The sequence below is a fragment of the Neophocaena asiaeorientalis genome, unplaced genomic scaffold (genome assembly GCF_003031525.2).
Source record: "Neophocaena asiaeorientalis asiaeorientalis breed wild unplaced genomic scaffold, Neophocaena_asiaeorientalis_V1.1 scaffold49, whole genome shotgun sequence".
Classification (NCBI taxonomy): domain Eukaryota; kingdom Metazoa; phylum Chordata; class Mammalia; order Artiodactyla; family Phocoenidae; genus Neophocaena; species Neophocaena asiaeorientalis.
This window is the reverse complement of record NW_020172456.1, coordinates 6,529,770-6,547,163: the sequence shown is the minus strand read 5'-3', so window position 1 is coordinate 6,547,163 and position 17,394 is coordinate 6,529,770. Positions and strand designations below refer to the sequence as shown.

General features: G+C 48.2%; 1 protein-coding gene across 2 annotated transcripts in view; it reads left to right on the top strand.

Moving 5' to 3' along the window:
* Positions 1 to 16,830, top strand: part of DCAF4 (DDB1 and CUL4 associated factor 4) — a 30,405-nt gene extending 13,575 nt beyond the window's left edge. The window contains exons 4-14 of one of the 2 annotated variants that reach the window (XM_024737815.1): positions 195 to 352; positions 1,030 to 1,112; positions 2,289 to 2,391; positions 4,892 to 5,035; positions 5,924 to 5,973; positions 10,701 to 10,780; positions 11,868 to 11,966; positions 12,089 to 12,186; positions 13,273 to 13,446; positions 13,803 to 13,917; positions 15,789 to 16,830. In XM_024737815.1, coding sequence (XP_024593583.1) covers positions 195 to 352; positions 1,030 to 1,112; positions 2,289 to 2,391; positions 4,892 to 5,035; positions 5,924 to 5,973; positions 10,701 to 10,780; positions 11,868 to 11,966; positions 12,089 to 12,186; positions 13,273 to 13,446; positions 13,803 to 13,917; positions 15,789 to 15,982 — 1,298 coding nt within the window. In that variant the 3' untranslated portion in view covers positions 15,983 to 16,830. The remainder of the gene's footprint in view (positions 1 to 194; positions 353 to 1,029; positions 1,113 to 2,288; positions 2,392 to 4,891; positions 5,036 to 5,923; positions 5,974 to 10,700; positions 10,781 to 11,867; positions 11,967 to 12,088; positions 12,187 to 13,272; positions 13,447 to 13,802; positions 13,918 to 15,788) is intronic. The other variant, XM_024737816.1, reaches the window with a different exon arrangement.
* Positions 16,831 to 17,394: the final 564 nt, after the last annotated feature.

The following is a 17,394-nucleotide window of genomic DNA, read 5'->3' as shown; positions in this document are numbered from 1 at the left end:
AACCGTGATCCTGAGGCAAACAGCTCCCCACAGGACTGAACTGGGCCCGGGATGGTAACTGGCAGTGCTAGCCCACCTCCTGCCCCTCAGGAAAGACCGGCAGCTGTGAGGGGTGGTAGGCAGGCCCCTGGGCTTCTCGCTGGGTGGCTCGGTTCACGGTGTTTTAAGTTGGATTTTATTTCTTTTGACTAAAGATCTACCAGGTTATTACTTTGACCCTGAAAAGAAACGCTACTTCCGCTTGCTCCCTGGACATAACAACTGCAACCCCCTCACGAAGGAGAGCATCCGGCAGAAGGAAATGGAGAGCAAAAGGCTGCAGCTGCTAGAGGAAGAGGACAAGCAGGGAAAGGTAGGCTCCACAGCCCCAGGAGCTGCCCTGTCCCCTCCACTCCTGCCAGCATCCACCCACTGCCGCAAGGAGGTGCCAATTAAACGCCCCTGTAACCCTCAGCGTAGTGCACTTTAGGAGGGTGGCGTCAAATTGTCCCTGGCAGGAACCTGATGAAGAGAATAATAACAGGCAAGAAATCTCCTCCCACCACCACCCCCCTTTTCTTACTTGCTGGGTTTCATCAGGAATTCTTACATTCTGTCCTTCCCCAGGAGACTATTGGGTAGCAGCCCAATACAGCCTCTGTAACTGTGTATTTTAAATAGAAAACCAGAGTGTGTGGTTTGGATACGAGGGTTTCTGGTACCCCTTCTGGAGATGAGATGCCAGGACATTTCCGTGATCATGGGGACAATAGAATGGAAAGTCTGGGCCCCACAGTAACCGTAGGTCGAATGGAAAGGGTGTTACAGACCTGAGTGTCCAGTGCCATTCCTGCACTCGCTAGCTCAGTGGCCTCATCTCCTCAGTATAAATTGATGGGGGACTTGGAGAGGTGCTGAGCAGACTTCCCATCTCACACATACTTCCTTGTGATAGGTTTTTCCTCTTTCCAAGGAGAGGAGACTAGAATCCTAAAAACATAATTCATTATACAATAACATAAAGCTTCACTGAATCTTTCTCTCTTTTAGAAAACAGCCAGGTTGGGATTTAATGCATCTTCCTTACTACAAAAAAGCAAGCTGGGTTTTCTCAACGTCACCAGTTACTGCCGGTAAGATAACGCCTCTTTGTTATGTTTTCTTCATGGACGTTCTTTTCCTATTTCTTATTTCCATGATCCAAGAATTGTCAGGATAGAGCACGTAGCTGCCCCGTGAGGAGTGTTCACAGCTGAGGAGCTTCAGCTCGACAGCCTGCTTCTGCTGCTGAAATCAGCCCTGAGAGAATCGTCCTTCCTTTAGAGCCAGCGAGAGAGGAGAGGGGATCTAGGCAGAGAAATTGGGCAGGAATTTCTCAAGATGACTCCTCTTTGTTACTTGTAAATCATTTCTAGTTAAGTAGAAGGTCCTTTAACTTCATCCCGTCAGCCTTCTGCCTCTTTTTCTCCTTCTGATGAGTTGTCACCAAAAAGCGAAAGTTAAATGGATGTGTACTAAACTTTAAATACTGGTGATGTCTGATACAGTTCTAACTAAAGCCCTGTGAGATAGGTTGACACATTCCCCAGGTTCCAGAAGAAGAGACTGAGACTCAGAGTGGAACGATTTGCTCAAGGTAAAGCTAGAAAGCGGGGGGATCTGTCTGACTCCCCAGCCTGAGCTCCTAACCCCTGCATTCTGCTGCCTCCCACTCTACCTGGGCCAGTGAAGAAACAACATGGGTGTGGGTGGTCTACCCAGGGAGGCCCCCTCAGGGAAGGCCAGCCCTGCAGGCAGTGTCAGCCGGGGCAGGTAGGGGTGTGCTTGTCCTGTGTTTCTCTCCTTCTGAGAGGGAAAAGAGTTAAAGGTCTAGTTAGGAAGATCTGTTCTTCACCCTAAAACGTGCTCGGTCTTTGGTGGAGAGGAAAAGGGGTAACCGGATGGGCAGCTGCATGCCTGGCTCTTCGTGGACTGCGTGCCCTTCAGCAAGTTGTTTCATTTCTCAGGCACATTCTCCTCATCTCGAGAGAACGAGTTGCACTAGATGATCCAACACAAGTCCTTCTAGTTCTGACTTTCTTTGACACTGAATGAGCCACCCATTTCTTTGCACTTTAGTTTTCCTAAGAGTTCTAAAATTGAGATTCTTGGGGGCCTTGCTCAGCTCCATTGCTGAGATTTAATGTGGAGAGAGAGCTGACGAGAGAAGGTGGTCTTCAGGGTGTGGGACAGAGCAGAACCCCTGCATCTTCATGGATATCCAGGGATGATGTCCATACCTCCCCTGCTCCCCTCTTTCTCCTCTGCAGTTTAGCCCATGAGCTGCGAGTGAGCTGCATGCAGAGGAAAAAGGTCCAGGTTCAGAGCTCGGATCCCTCCGCTTTGGCAAGTGACCGATTTAACCTGATACTGGTGAGTGGGAGGGAGCCATCTGTAGGTTCCAGAGACATAGTTGCCATCCCCTGGACAATTCGTGGCTTTGCATTTGTTTTCATCAAGCCTGGCTGTGTAGAAGCCACTAGCCATGAAAGCAGGTTTTATGGTTTTAACAAGCACCTACCAGCTACCCATTGGCAGATGCCAAGCTGGCAAGACAGGCTGTGCTGTGACCATTGTCACCCCCACTACAGCTCTGTCATTTGACATTAGAGCCGGGGTCCACACACGCTGACAGAGAACCATCACAAAGTAACTTTCCCATGGGTGTGTTGTGTACACAGTTGAAAAGTTACATGGAGGACCAGGGGCTTCTGATCCTTTCCATACTGGACAGGATTTGGTGGCCAAACCTGAAGCACCAGTGTCCTTCAGTAGCAACAGCGTATTAGTTTCTTGCTTTCTGTCCCTGACCTCAGTAACAGGGGCCTGCAGGCCATGTCTCTGGGCCTGCACATCCAGCACACCTCCACTGCATCATTTGCGGGGAGCAGAAAATGATCTCTCTGCTTCTGGTTTAGACCCAGACTGGAAGCCAGGGGGCAGAGAAATGTTGGCAGAGGATCAGAGAGTCCACTGCAAACAGAAGTAGCCAGACCTCTCAGCTAGACTGGCAACTCCTGGAGGCCTTCCTGGAGGCTGAGGGACAGCCAAGGAGAGTGAGAGAAGGACACAAAATAGAGAGCCTCAGCCTGGTGGTTTACTGACAGGACTGGAGGCTGAGGCTACGGAATTTACCCTTGAGGTCCTGCCCCAGGACCTCTACAACAGAGCCCTTCACGTAAGGAGTGTCAGGGGCCAGGACTCATGTTTTCTCCTGTGTTTGGGGAACAGTTTGACCCGAATCAAGTAGAATACTTTCTTGTGGTGGGTTCCCCTACGCTGACAGAGAACCATCACAAAGTAACTTTCCCATGGGTGTGTTGTGTACACAGTTGAAAAGTTACATGGAGGACCAGGGGCTTCTGATCCTTTCCATACTGGACAGGATTTGGTGGCCAAACCTGAAGCACCAGTGTCCTTCAGTAGCAACAGCGTATTAGTTTCTTGCTTTCTGTCCCTGACCTCAGTAACAGGGGCCTGCAGGCCATGTCTCTGGGCCTGCACATCCAGCACACCTCCACTGCATCATTTGCGGGGAGCAGAAAATGATCTCTCTGCTTCTGGTTTAGACCCAGACTGGAAGCCAGGGGACAGAGAAATGTTGGCAGAGGATCAGAGGGTCCACTGCAAACAGAAGTAGCCAGACCTCTCAGCTGGACTGGCAACTCCTGGAGGCCTTCCTGGAGGCTGAGGGACAGCCAAGGAGAGTGAGAGAAGGACACAAAATAGAGAGCCTCAGCCTGGTGGTTTACTGACAGGACTGGAGGCTGAGGCTACGGAATTTACCCTTGAGGTCCTGCCCCAGGACCTCTACAACAGAGCCCTTCACGTAAGGAGTGTCAGGGGCCAGGACTCATGTTTTCTCCTGTGTTTGGGGAACATTTGACCTGAATCAAGTAGAATACTTTCTTGTGGTGGGTTCCCTTCAGGAGCCCCTTCCCTGGGGTTCTTCAGTAAACTGGGTGGGGACAGTGGAGATCACTGTCACCTGCTGCTTAGCATGGCCTGAGCACCTGTTCTTCATACTTTGTGTGCTGGTGTTTGGAAGACCCTCCCCATGATCCAGAGTTACGAAGACTGGATGGCTGGTGTGACCCAGAGGGGTGGGAAGGGCAGTTTGTCACCCAGGGATCAGAGTTTTCAGATCTGACTCTAGTCACTGGTAATGATTCTTCAGGAATATAACTATTCTTGCCAAGTAAACTTGCAAAGTGAGTGTGTTTTCACCAGCACCCAAACCCATGTGTATTTGTGTGTGTTATATTTATAAATATATTTAAAAAAACACATAAACATATAAAGGTTTTGCTTTGAAATAATTATTAACCACATTTTTTAAATGAAAACACAAAATCTTAAAAATAACCCACATCCCAGTGCCATCTTTCCTATTGTAATTTTTTCCCCCATGCGATGCCTTTCTTTTTACTAGGTGATAATCACAATGCTTATGTAATAGGAATACAATTTTGCTTTCTTCTTTTACCCCTTGGCAGTTATAATCAGCATTTTCCACATTTCTGTGTGGCTTTCATGATGGCCACATTGCTCTGTCACCACGCGGCTCATCTAAACTCCTCTGGGTGGACGTTAGGACTCTCCCAAACCCAGTTCTGAGAGGGGTCACTGTGCAGACTGGCCGTGCCCCCTCACTGCCTTTTTTGCTCCTGAACTGTGAGACCAGATGCCTGTCAGCTTTGCCCAGTGATGGCTTCACCAAGTAGGGGCAAGTCAGGTCATTCCGCACTTCCTCATGGGCGAGAACCCTCACCTGGTGAAAACACACAAGAGCGTGGGAGCTAGGTAGACGGTCTTTCGGCAGACCGCGTGGCTCAGCCTGGGAGGCCACCCACAGCCCGCCTCCCTTCTCCAGGCGGATACCAACAGTGACCGGCTCTTCACCGTGAACGATGTCAAAGTCGGGGGCTCCAAGTATGGCATCATCAACCTGTGTGGCCTGAAGACCCCCACGCTCAGGGTGCACATGCATGAAAACCTCTACTTCACCAACCGGAAGGTATGCTGCGCTTCCCTTTAGCCATGGCAGCCTGCTCTGCCATTGGATCCAGGGCACTGCAGTAATTGGCCAAATTCAGAGTAGAGGAGAGAGCTTTGTGAAGAAGGCAGGGCTCGGTTACCTCATTTTCTCAAGGGAAAAAATGGAGTTTTAGATCCTGAGAACTCATAGGGGAAGAAAAGGGCCTCATCAGTTTCTCATCTTGGAAGAGAAATGAATTTACATGGGGGAGGACTTGAAGCAGTGTTGCTTTAATTAAACTGTTGCAGGGACTTCCCTCCGGGGGGTTAAGTTGATCCAAAGGAGCTGATGCTAAAGCACAGAGTTCCTGGGAGGTGGGCCACAGAGGGCTGGGTGGAGGGCCCTCCCAATGTATCAGAACATTATGTCAATCTTCCAGTCAGTCGTAGCCAGCACTGAAATTTATGTAAATGTAAGGAGCATGCTATCTAGGGGGCAACTTTTAACATTGCAGTGGGTGATGGCTGCATCTGTAAGAAGCTGTGATTTTCTGTTCTGTTGAGACATGAGCCACAAGATGGACACAGGTTGAAAATGGTTTCTGGGTGAAGTGAGATCTGTTGCAGAGAATTCATCCCTGGCCTATACCAGAGGGTATACCAGATGGCTCATTGTGATGCCCATGCTATGCTGATGATGAAGGACTGAGGCCTGGGGGTTACTTCTTCCCTTTCCCCTCAAGGTTCTGCACGGTGGGGCAGGGAGCTTCCTTGTTCTCAGAATGCTCGTTCCAGTCCCTATTCAAGGAGTGAGACCTGAAGAAAGCAGTCAGTCACATTACTGTTCTATAAGAAAGTATTTGTCTGTTTCTCTCCATAAGTTGGCATCAAACCAATCTTGCCATCTGGCTGTGTGTTTCCTCACCAGGTGAACGCTGTGAGCTGGGCCTCGCTGAATCACCTGGATTCCCACATTCTGTATCTTTTGGCAGGTGAAGAGGTTTGGTGGGCCGGCCATGCCCTGATGTAGACCAGGGCATCTGTGGGGTTTGTGAGATGGTGTTTTAGTGTCCAGAGGTCTAGGCCATTCTGCACGAATGTCTCACCTTGTAGGAAAGAGCAATGCACCCACTAGAAAACAAGAATTCCCGTGGAGCACAGAGAAGTAGCTGAGGTCCGGGAATGACGTCAGTGTTACCAGGTGCCAGACACTGTTCGGGAACTTGAGAGTTGGTGCTTTAGCAGAGGAACAAAGCAGAAAGGAACAGTAAAGCCTTGAAAAGGAACCCCAAATCCTCCTGAGGCAGAGGAGGAGGAGCCTCCCAAGGCAGGGAGGCTGAGGGCACACACCAGAGAAGGGTGTTCCTTTGACATCGGACTGGGGCTGTGGGCTCTGGGCCTAGGTCCCCTGCCCAGAGATGGCCTTCTTTAGAGCACTCTTCATTCTAGTCTCTTCCTTCCCTACCCAGAGAGCCATCTGGGCTTTGTAGGAGCACACAGTACAGTGTCAGGGTAGCTGGGATCCCTGGGGTCTCTTTTTTTTTTTTAACTTTATTTTTATTAGGATATGATCTGGCGACATCCCTTTATTTATTTATTTATTGCAGTACGCGGGCCTTTCACTGCTGTGGCCTCTCCCGTTGCGGAGCACAGGCTCCGGATGCGCAGGCTCAGCGGCCATGGCTCACGGGCCCAGCCGCTCCGCGGCACGTGGGATCCTCCCGGACCGGGGCACGAACCCGTGTCCCCTGCATCGGCAGGCGGACTCTCAACCACTGCGCCAGCAGGGAAGCCCCCTGGGGTCTCTTGATGATGCAGAGGACAGCTGTCCGTCATGTCCTTCATGGAGTGATACTGTTTGACCCAAAGCCAAAGCCACGTGTTAATGAGTCGTGTTGTGGTTCATTTCCATAATAACTGAGTTCGCTCACATAAATGAAACTATGTGGCCACTTGTCATACCTGACGCCAGCTTCAGAGTTGTCATAAGGTTAACTAGTTAACATCTGTGAATACACTTAGCACAGTGCTTGGCCATGTCACGGGTCCTCAACAAATGATGCCTGAATTGGAATCTGTTGGTTTGGGGTTTTTGCTTTTGTTTTGGGGGAGGGTTGTTTGTTTGTTATTTTATTTATTTGGCTGCCCTGGGTCTTAGTTGCGGCACGTGGGATCCTTTTTTTCTTTCTTTCGTTTTTTTTTTAAGTTGTGGCATGTGGGCTCTTAGTTGCCGCATGCGGGATCTAGTTCCCTGACCAAGGATTGAACCCAGGTCCCCTGCATTGAGAACACAGAGTCTTAACCACTGGACCACCAGGGAAGTCCCTCAAAGGGTTTTAAAGCTTAAAGCACATTAGAGATCTGATTATAACTTTTATGTAAGACAAACAGAAAACTGTGTGTTCTGTAAATTGAAAGTTTTCTGTGGCTTTCATTTGGTGGGGTTTGTGGGGTGACGGGACCACCTGTTACTGTCTTGATCTTACCAGAGGGCAGAAGAGATCAAGCCTTAAAAGAGAGAAAACAAGAACCTCGCTCTCATTTCTGATATTCAGACAATATGGCATTTATCCATGATTCTCTTTGTGAGGATAAAAATCCATATATAGGGGCTTCCCTGGTGGCGCAGTGGTTGAGAGTCTGCCTGCCGATGCAGGGGACACGGGTTCGTGTCTCAGTCCGGGAAGATCCCACATGCCGCGGAGCGGCTGGGCCCGGGAGCCATGGCCGCTGAGCCTGCGCGTCCGGAGCCTGTGCTCCGCAACAGGAGAGGCCACAACAGTGAGAGGCCCGCGTACCGCAAAAAAAAAAGAAAAAAAAAAAATCCATATATAGGCATACCTCAGAGATAGACAGATGCAGATACAGATGTAAGAGTTACGTTTACACTATACTGTAGTCTGTTAAGTGTGCAGTAGCTTCACGTTTGAAAAACAATGTACATACCTTAACTTAAAAATACTTTGTTGCTAAAAAATACTAATAAAATACTAATCATCTGAGCCTTCAACAGGTCATAATCTTTTTGCAATAGTAACATCAAAGATCACTGATCACAGATCACCATTAACAAAATAGTAATGAAAAAGTTTGAAATAGTGTGAGAATTACCAAAATGTGACACAAAATGAGAAAATGCCACTGGGAAGATAGCACCAGTGGACTTGTTCAACACCAGGTTGCCACAAATCTTCAATTTGAAGAAAAAAACAACAACACTATCTGTGAAGGGCAGCAAAGGAAAGCACAGTAAAAGAAATGAGTGTGGTCTGTTGTGGTTTGGTCAGCGGCCTGCCCTCTGGTGGTCATTTCAGGTAATCTTCAGGCTTTTGTGCACCTGATGCTTCTGCTGAAGGTCTTAAACTTTCTTCCTTTACAAAAATGACACATGGTTCAGACCTGCACTCTGCGCTTTTCCCCAGAGTGGTGGGAGGTCAGACTGAACGTTTTCTACACTTAGCAGGTTCTTCATTGACCTGTGGCCTTTTAAAGGATTAGCTCTATGATACTGGCCCTATAAGTGTGATACAAAGATTGAGTGTAACCTGGGTTTCAGCCACAGTAACATGGGTAAGTGCACACGGGTAAGGACTTTCTCCCACATCCTTGCCCTACAAACGTAGAAGGAAAAGAGATTTATCTCAGAAGGAATTGAGCTGCCCAGATACAGTGTTCTCATTTATAGTTTCAGCAGCCTCTATACTAGAGATATTTAACATGGGGCTTACCACCCAAGGCAACACGATACCCACACATCACACATTCAGATGGTCAAGATCGTTGCCTGATTGCTTGGCAAAGATGTACCTTTTTCAGAGAGGTGTTGCTTGGCAAAGATGTACATTTTCAGTGAGGTGTGTGTGTTGATTCCACCAGCATGTATTGGGCATCTAGAATCCCTGTGCAAGGTGCTGGAGCTGGGCACCTCAGCAGGTGGTCAGTCTTTGCAGTGATGTCAATGGGGAATTGTAGGGTGCAGGGATTGGGGTGGCCTTCCTGGTGGTGGTTCCCACATGGGAAGGAGGGCGTGGAGCTCCCATTAGAAGAGTGAGAGGAAAGCTTGGCACATTTGGCAGCAGTAAGTGGTTTGGTATCGGTGACGTTTCTGGCTAGGTAGTGCCTTGCAAAACCAAATCCTTGGGGCTGTGGGATGCCTCTGGAGGACTGTAGTCATGGATTCATTTCTCATATAGCAGTGAAGGTGGTAGGCTGGTGAGGGTGAGACCTCGGATGGAAGGCTGTTGCAAGACTAAAGACGGTGGTGGAGAGGGTGTGAACTGATGAGCAGGAATGGAGGGGACACGAGTTTAAGAGGCTTAGGACCTAGACCAGGGAATCTTGGTGATAGGAGAAGGTCCAAGGATGGAACGCCAGGAGAGTGGTTGTGGAGGCCAAGAAGGAGTGTATAGGTAGAAATTGTGCTGCATGGCCCGGGGTAGGACTGGAAATCCTTCATCACATTTAGTATTAGGAGCTCACTGGAGATCTTGGGGAGAACATTTCACTGGAAAGGTGAGGGTCTGACCTGGATTTTAGTGGGTTGAAGAGTAAAAGAAAGGCAAGGAAGTGGGGATAAACACAGGCTCCTCTTGAAGCTCTGAAGGGAAAGGGAAAGGAAACAAATCAATCAGAAGACGGTCCGATAGAAAAGCAGGCAAAGGATACAAAGAGGCAGTTCACAGTAAGGGAAACGCAAATAACTATAATCAGATGTAGTTCAGAGAAATGCAAGTTAAAAGGAGATATTTTATGCCCATTCAGATAAACACGATTTTTAAGGTCTGATAGTGCCAAGTTTTGGCCTAGGTGGAGAATGGGGGGAAATGCTGGTATAAGTAAACGATACAGCCACTTCAAGTTGGAGATGCGTGTACTTTACAACCCCCCAGTTCCACCCTAGGTATAGCAGTGTTTTCAAACTGTGAGTCATGACCTATCCTATAAACTGTGGCCCAGGAAATCAGCTTATTGAGCAGCTTTTTATTTTTAATGAAATAGGTTAGAAAATATCAGTTTCATATTTAGTAAGTGTAAATATTTTATGAAACTTTTGTTTCAAATGTTTGTGTGTATATAGCACACTGTGGTAAAAAATGGAATTCTTAACCACAGATGTAAGAAACTGTCTTAGAGAAGCCTCCCATACATGGGAGTGGGAGACAGGAGGATAGGAAGAGAGGCTTATTTCAGCAGCAGAGGGGGAAAAAAAAAAGCGAAAACCATCTCAGTGCTCATCAGCAGGAGACTGGATAAATAAATTGTGGTCTGTTCATACAAAGGAATGCTCTGCGGTGAAAACAGGTGAACTGGAGTTACAAATATGAATACAGTTGCATCTAGGAGACAATGCAGATTGAGCTGTTGTAGGAGATTCTGTGTGATGCCATTTACATGCGTTTTAAAATCAAACACATAAATGTGTTCTTTATATTGTTGATGGACAAATGTGTAGTGGAAATACTAAGCCCTAGAACTCAGACCAGTTTTAGAAGAGCGATTCTCTCTGGGTGGAGGAAAGTTAAAAGGGGGCCTTTAACTGTATCTGTGACATTTTCTTCCTTTTAAAAAATCTGAAACTAAATATGGAAAATGTAAACATGTTAAATGTGGATGATGGGTATTATTATACCTTTTTCGAAGGGTACTGATGCCCCTTCTCCTCCCAGAGGAGACTTGTACTTGGCTGTCCTTAACGGCTTTTCCAGGCTGTGCCTCATGGGAATTGCAGAGACTCCAGGCTGTGCCACCCTGCTCCCAGCGTCATTGTTTGTCAGTAGTCATCCAGGTACAAGGGGTCCTTTTCCTTTGGATAAGGAGGTGCTAAGGGACATCTTTGTCCTTTGCCTCCCAGGAGCTGCAGCCAACAGCAGCATAAGCTCCGTGGTGATGGCTTGGACAGGAGGGGTGGGAACCATGGGCTGGTGAGCCCAAGTCGGAGCTCGCAGGGTGGGGACAGTCTGCAGAGCACCTGGGAGGATTTCTTAAACCTGACCCAGGATTTGTACTAGAAGCATGTGCATCTTCACTTATACCCTCCTTTTGGGTCATTTCAGCAGCCGGAACAGTTAAAAGTGTGTGTAACCAGTACAAGAGATGAAAATATTTATTGGGGCTGCCTATATAGATCGCCCAGAGAGCATCTGTTAAGCTCCTACTGTATGGCAGTTTCTGTCAGGGATACTTAACATTCTGCCTGGCTGAACGCAGTCCAACTGCCTGGCAGCGTTCTGGATATTAAGTTTTCAGTCTTTCAGAGAATTAGGATCAATTAGACAAGGATCAGGCCTCTAAGAGTGCAGGCTTCAGGCAGACCTGACATGAATCCCAGCTGTGCCCCTTACCAGTTTGAACAGATCGCTTAAGCTCTCTAAAGTATATACCTGCCCCCTCAGGTTACATGGAGGATTAAATGATTTAACGCGCACTTACCCTGGTGCCTGGCATTTCATCATACAGCAAGCTTATGAGGTGGGAGTATATATTATCACCGTTTTACAGATGAGGAGACTGAGGCAAAAAGAAGTTCGGAATTTCCCTTACAAAACCAAAAGATGGTGTGAGAAGTCAGGATAGTGGTTCCCTTTAGGGAGGCGTGAGGAGGGTAGTAATTGGGAGGGGACAGGAAGGGTACCAGGGTACTAGAATGTTCTATTTCTTAACCTGGGTAGTGGTTACATAGCTATACTTCACATAGTATACGTTAGAGTATATATACTATGATTTGTACCCTTAATGTATGTTTTATCAATTTAAAGAAATTATTTTTGAAAAAAGTTTGAGACCACATAGCTGGAATTGAAACCCTCCTATCTGACACCATACTGCCTCCCTGATAGCTGTTAGTCTTTCTAACACTACTACTGTCCCCTCAGCAGGAGACCGGCCTGGCATGCTCTGCAGTTTCCGGATCCCCGGGGCCTGGTCCTGTGCGTGGTCCTTGAACATCCAGGCAAATAACTGCTTTAGTACAGGTGAGCTACGGCTGCCTTCCCAGGTGCCCAGGGTAAAGGATTTCACAGACCCTAAACCCCTGTCCACAGTCCCTCTCCCCACACCTCGAGTGACACTGTCCGCCCATCTCCGTCTCTGTCAGGCTTGTCTCGGCGAGTCCTGGTGACCAGCGTGGTGACGGGACACCGGCAGTCATTTGGGACCAGCAGTGACGTCTTGGCCCAGCAGTTTGCTGTTATGGTTGGTTGGATTGGGAAGGGCCTGATAGAAAGTTTCCCAAGAGTGGACATTTTGCTGGATTGGAATGGGATTCCCCTGTGTGGAGTCTAGTCCTCCTCCCTCTTTTACAGGGAGAAGGAGGGCACCAGAAGTGATTAACAGGTTACTCGGTGAATAAGTCAGCGCTGAATGAAATTTGGCTGATCCGGAAGGGCATGGCTCAGCTGCCTTTAAACAACTTACGAATTGTTAGCAATTCTTGAGTACTTGGATTAGCCAGCAGGACAGTAAAACTTTTTAATGTATAAATTAAATATGTCCCAATTCATAACACTTTTATCTGCAGCTGTCAAGTTACACATTTTATAAATTTAAAAATCAAAATTCTAGTCATTACTACGTTTCAAAGACTTGACCTGTAGAAAATGCCACCTTTCGGGCTTCCCTGGTGGCGCAGTGGTTGAGAGTCTGCCTGCTGATGCGGGGGACGCGGGTTCGTGTCCCGGTCTGGGAAGATCCCACATGCCGCGGAGCGGCTGCGCCCGTGAGCCATGGCCGCAGGGCCTGCGCGTCCGGAGCCTGTGCTCCGCAGCGGGAGAGGCCACAGCAGTGAGAGGCCCGCGTACCGCAAAAAAAAAAAATGCCACCTTTCTTTAAAAGGGTGGAAGATGTGCCAACCTGCTTTGGGCAGTAAGCACAGAATTCATTATTCAGGTTTCTTCAGCCATCTTCCCACTCAGTCTGGGACCCCATGTCTTACCTGGATTTCTGATCTCTCTTACTCCACTCTCATCACCCAGCTTCTCACTAACGACCTGGGAGGAGTGAGGGCACACCCTCACTTCACAGGGAGGGGTTCAGGGTGAGGCCTTAGGAGCCAGTTGGCAGGCAGTGGGGAGGACACTGGAGGGACACCTGGTGTCCAGTTCTTGACCCTTTGATAAGGAACCCTTCCATTTCCACTGAGGCTCAAACCCTAACCAACCTGCTCCACGCATACCTCTGACCTAGGGGCTGGGATAGGGGAGGGGAGGCAGGGGTGTATTCTGGAGGGCACACCCCTCCCAGCCTTGGGAGGGAGGTACTGAGCAGGCCCCCTTTCCGCAGGCTCCTTTGCTGTTTAATGGCTGTCGTTCCGGCGAAATCTTTGCCATTGATCTCCGTTGTCGAAATCAGGGCAAGGGCTGGAAAGCCACCCGCCTGTTACATGACTCAGCAGTTACCTCTGTGCAAATCCTGCAAGAGGAGCAATGCCTGATGGCATCCGACATGGCTGGAACGGTACGGATACCACTGACTTTCTCCAGCCGCTGGAGCTGGCTCTGGGTGGGGGGAGGGGCTCTGCAGGAGAGACCCTGACGTCAGATGGCGGCAGGGGAAAGGCATCTGGAGACCAGGTGAGTTGGGAGTTGTGCGGGGCAGCTGCTTTGCTGCCCGCTGGGAGCCCAATCTGGTCTAAACAGACGTGAAACTGGTCATGGTGCTTTTGATGGACTCTGCGGCTCGGGGGTTTGAGACATATTTTCTAACTTGAAGAGGTCTTTGGAGACCACCTCGACCTCTCTGGCTTCGTGCCTGGGCTTCACCAGTGTACCTGTTGGACCCTCCCTAACCGCCCCTTGTGCTTCTTCCCACAGATCAAGCTGTGGGACCTGAGGACCACTAAGTGTATTAGGCAGTACGAAGGGCACGTCAACGAGTATGCCCACCTGCCCCTGCACGTGCATGAGGAAGAAGGAATCGTGGTGGCAGGTACCTGGGGAGGAGGAGATAATCCCATCAAACACTGTCCCTTAGGAGAGCCAGCAACTTAAGCAGATAAGGGAGAAATTACTCTAAAACGAAACTGAATAAAGGGGATTTTGGACAGTTGGGGTCAGGGAGTTAAGATGGGATGTAGAGTTGGACATTAGTAAGCAACAGTTTTAACACTCACCGGGTGGATAGCCCTGTGTCCCCACGTGACTGGGCAAATGTCACTTCAGTTACAGATGAGTGAGGAGCAATAAAACAGTGGTTTAGGAGACCTGGGTGTGGAGTTTAAGCCTATTCACCAGGTCAGCATTCAGTGTGACCCTCAATCCCATCGTGCAGCTGTCCTGTCGAAAAGCTTGGGCTCCCTGTTCTTTGTGCTCCCATTTCCACCAGAGGATGCTAAGAAAAGAGATGGAGGTCATTGTAAAGGAACCTGGTTCCTTTAACACCACTGCTGTGAACCCATGATTTGTAGAATAGAAGCAGAGCTTTCTAGCACCAAACCCCCTTGAAAGGAGTTAACAAGTTGATCACAGATTATATGATTATTTGGCAGTTTGACAAACGAAATAGTAGGCCCTTGGCATTAAGGAATATGTTTCCAGTCTTCACAGATGTCAAATTTTCTAATATTCCTACAGAAAGTATTTATTTGCTATGAAACTTTCTGTGGCTAAGAAGCATCACTTGGCTAGAACTTCCTTAGACTTATTTACTACTGTCACCACCAGTAATTAGCTTCCTTAAGTCTGTTTTCCACAAATTTTCATCTCCAGAGAGTTTCTGTGTTCTGGACAGTAGAAAAGATATGAGCCTTGTTGAGAGGCAGATGTGGGGAGTAGGCTGGCTGCAGTAATCCTTGAATTGTACAACCTGAATGAACCACAGATAAGGTCATAGAGTCAACTCAGATGGTCAAAAGCACACTAAAATCCGTGATGCCTAAGGTCTGCCCTTCTCCCCCTGAAGATCTCCAGTAGCACATATTTCCTATCTGAGTTGCTGTAACCAGTGGTGTCAGGTATCAGATTCCTCTCAACTATGAACCCTGAAAGACTATGAAGTCTTATGAACTGAATCATTAAACCAGAAAATGCTCTGGGGAGAGTTGTCACCTGATTTGTCCCCAGGATGTAATGAAGTTATGAGATCTTCCTGGTTACTCTCTCATAAAAAGGAAATCAGCTGCATGTCATCTAGCACAGGTGGCCTGGGCTCCCTCTTGAATAGCCCTTGTCACCAAGAAAAGCAGAATGGGTCACCTGATAGCCAAGATGCCACATGAACACCCCAGGGTGTCACAGCCAGCCAGTGCATCTTGTCACTTTGAACACCTGCAATCAGTGGTTCTAAAGCACCAGGGCAACCTGTAACTTTAATTTTCTTTTTCTTATTCATTCATTCATTCATTTATGGCTGCGTTGGGTCTTCGTTGCTGTGCACAGGCTTTCTCTAGTTGCGGCGAGTGGGGGCTACTCTTCATTGCGGTGCGTGGGCTTATCATTGCGGTGGCTTCTCTTGTTGTGGAGCACGGGCTCTAGGCGCACAGGCTTCAGTAATTGTAGCAGGCTCAGTAGTTGTGGCGCATGGGCTTAGCTGCTCCACGGCACGTGGGATCTTCCCGGACCAGGGCTTGAACCCATGTCCCCTGCATTGGCAGGTGGATTCTTAACCATTGCACCACCAGGGAAGTCCTGTAACTTTAATTTTCAAAAGGGACATCTTATCAGTAGAAATAATTTCCATTTGTGAGTTTGTTTGGCTCATGTGAAATCACCTTTAGCCCTTAGGAATCATAGAAGCCAGGGCCACAGGTACACAGGCTCTCTGCATTCTCTAACTTGCCGCATGTCTTCTCTCTTTCTTAGTGGGCCAGGACTGCTACACGAGAATCTGGAGCCTCCATGATGCCCAGCTGCTCAGAACCATACCCTCCCCACACCCCACTTCCAAGGCCGACATTCCCAGTGTGGCCTTCTCTTCTCGGCTTGGGGGCTTCCAGGGAGCGCCAGGGCTGCTCATGGCCATCCAACAGGACCTTTACTGCTTCTCCTACAGCTAATTCTGCAGGCTGCAGCCTGGAGAGCCGTGGATGTGACTCAGGGGAGCATAGGTAGCCATATTTTTGCCACAATTGCCATTTTCAGCGAGGGCATTTCCGATGGATGCTCTTGTGTATGCGTATCCCATCCATCCAGCTGCTGGGGAAAAGGTGCTGTATTTTATGTGGAGACACTTCAGTTAAGTTATTTCAGTTAAGTTGTGGGTTCAAGAAGCTTAAAAGTCCTTTTCATAAAAGGTACCTATTTCCTTGTTGAATTCCTTAGAATAGTTCCTCCACCTTTTTTTTTTTTTAACAAAAAATACTTTTCTAAGGGCTGAAGATTGACAATAACTAAAGCTGCTGCTTTCACCAAAAGCCCTTTCAGGAAGCCTAATGATGAAACTGGGTGAGACTGTTGACAGTCTGCTTGGGTCCCAGAAAGACATGCATCTATACTTGAGAAAGCCAGCTGGAGAGAAGGGGGAGTCATTTATCTGAGTCTCTAGAGATTTTACGGCTGAGTTGGGAATCATTAAACTAGCCTTCTCAAACTCACTCGATAACCAGTGTCAGATCTCTGGGATTCTCATTCATTACCATGTATAGGCATTGTAAGGAAAGATGGATCCTTTTAGATGCTAGACAGGCCTTAGAATGCATATGTTGAAGTACCTTCCAGAATGTTAGGTACAGCAGCTCCTGTTTCTATCATGGTGACCTGAATGTCAGATTCAAGGGCCCCATCTCAGAGAAAATTGGCTTTGACTTTTGTAATCTAGGAGAAGCAGTTTGTGAGATGTTTATACAATGCGTTAATACAAAGAGCCTTTCTACCAAACAATAAACTAGAACGTAGAAAGAACCAGACATGGCATGTTGCTTCTGTTAATGGTTTAGAAGATCGTGATGCTTGGCTGCTGTAGCATCAAACCAACATCTGCTCAAACCCAGTGTGAGGAAGAAACTGAGACCAGTTTTAATGGCTCTGCTGGAAAGCTTCCACTTGCTCCTGTGCCCCAAGAAGCTATGGACTACCTCAGCAGGCTCCCTGGCCCAGGGTGGGTTCAGCCTATGGGACGTAGCAGCAGGATAGCAGAAGGCAGAAGACTGAGGGATTGTTAGTTCCTTGACTCCCCTTCTGCTGGGGTGTGATGGGCTGTGGTTGTGTTCCTCTACCCAAGTCTACAGCTTCTGCTGGAACACAGCTCTCTGGATTCCAGTAACTTCTCTCCATTTGTCCCTTCAGACCTACAGCTGATAATTGCATCTCACTGGTGCTAGCCCAGGGTGCTTCACCAGTTGAACTCTCTTCAGTTACCCCCTTGAGTGTTACGCATCTGTGTCCTGCCAGAACCCTACTAGGTACAAAGAGCGCAATCCAAAAAACATGAGAGAATCAGATTGGTCATCTGGTAGATGAGCAGTATGTG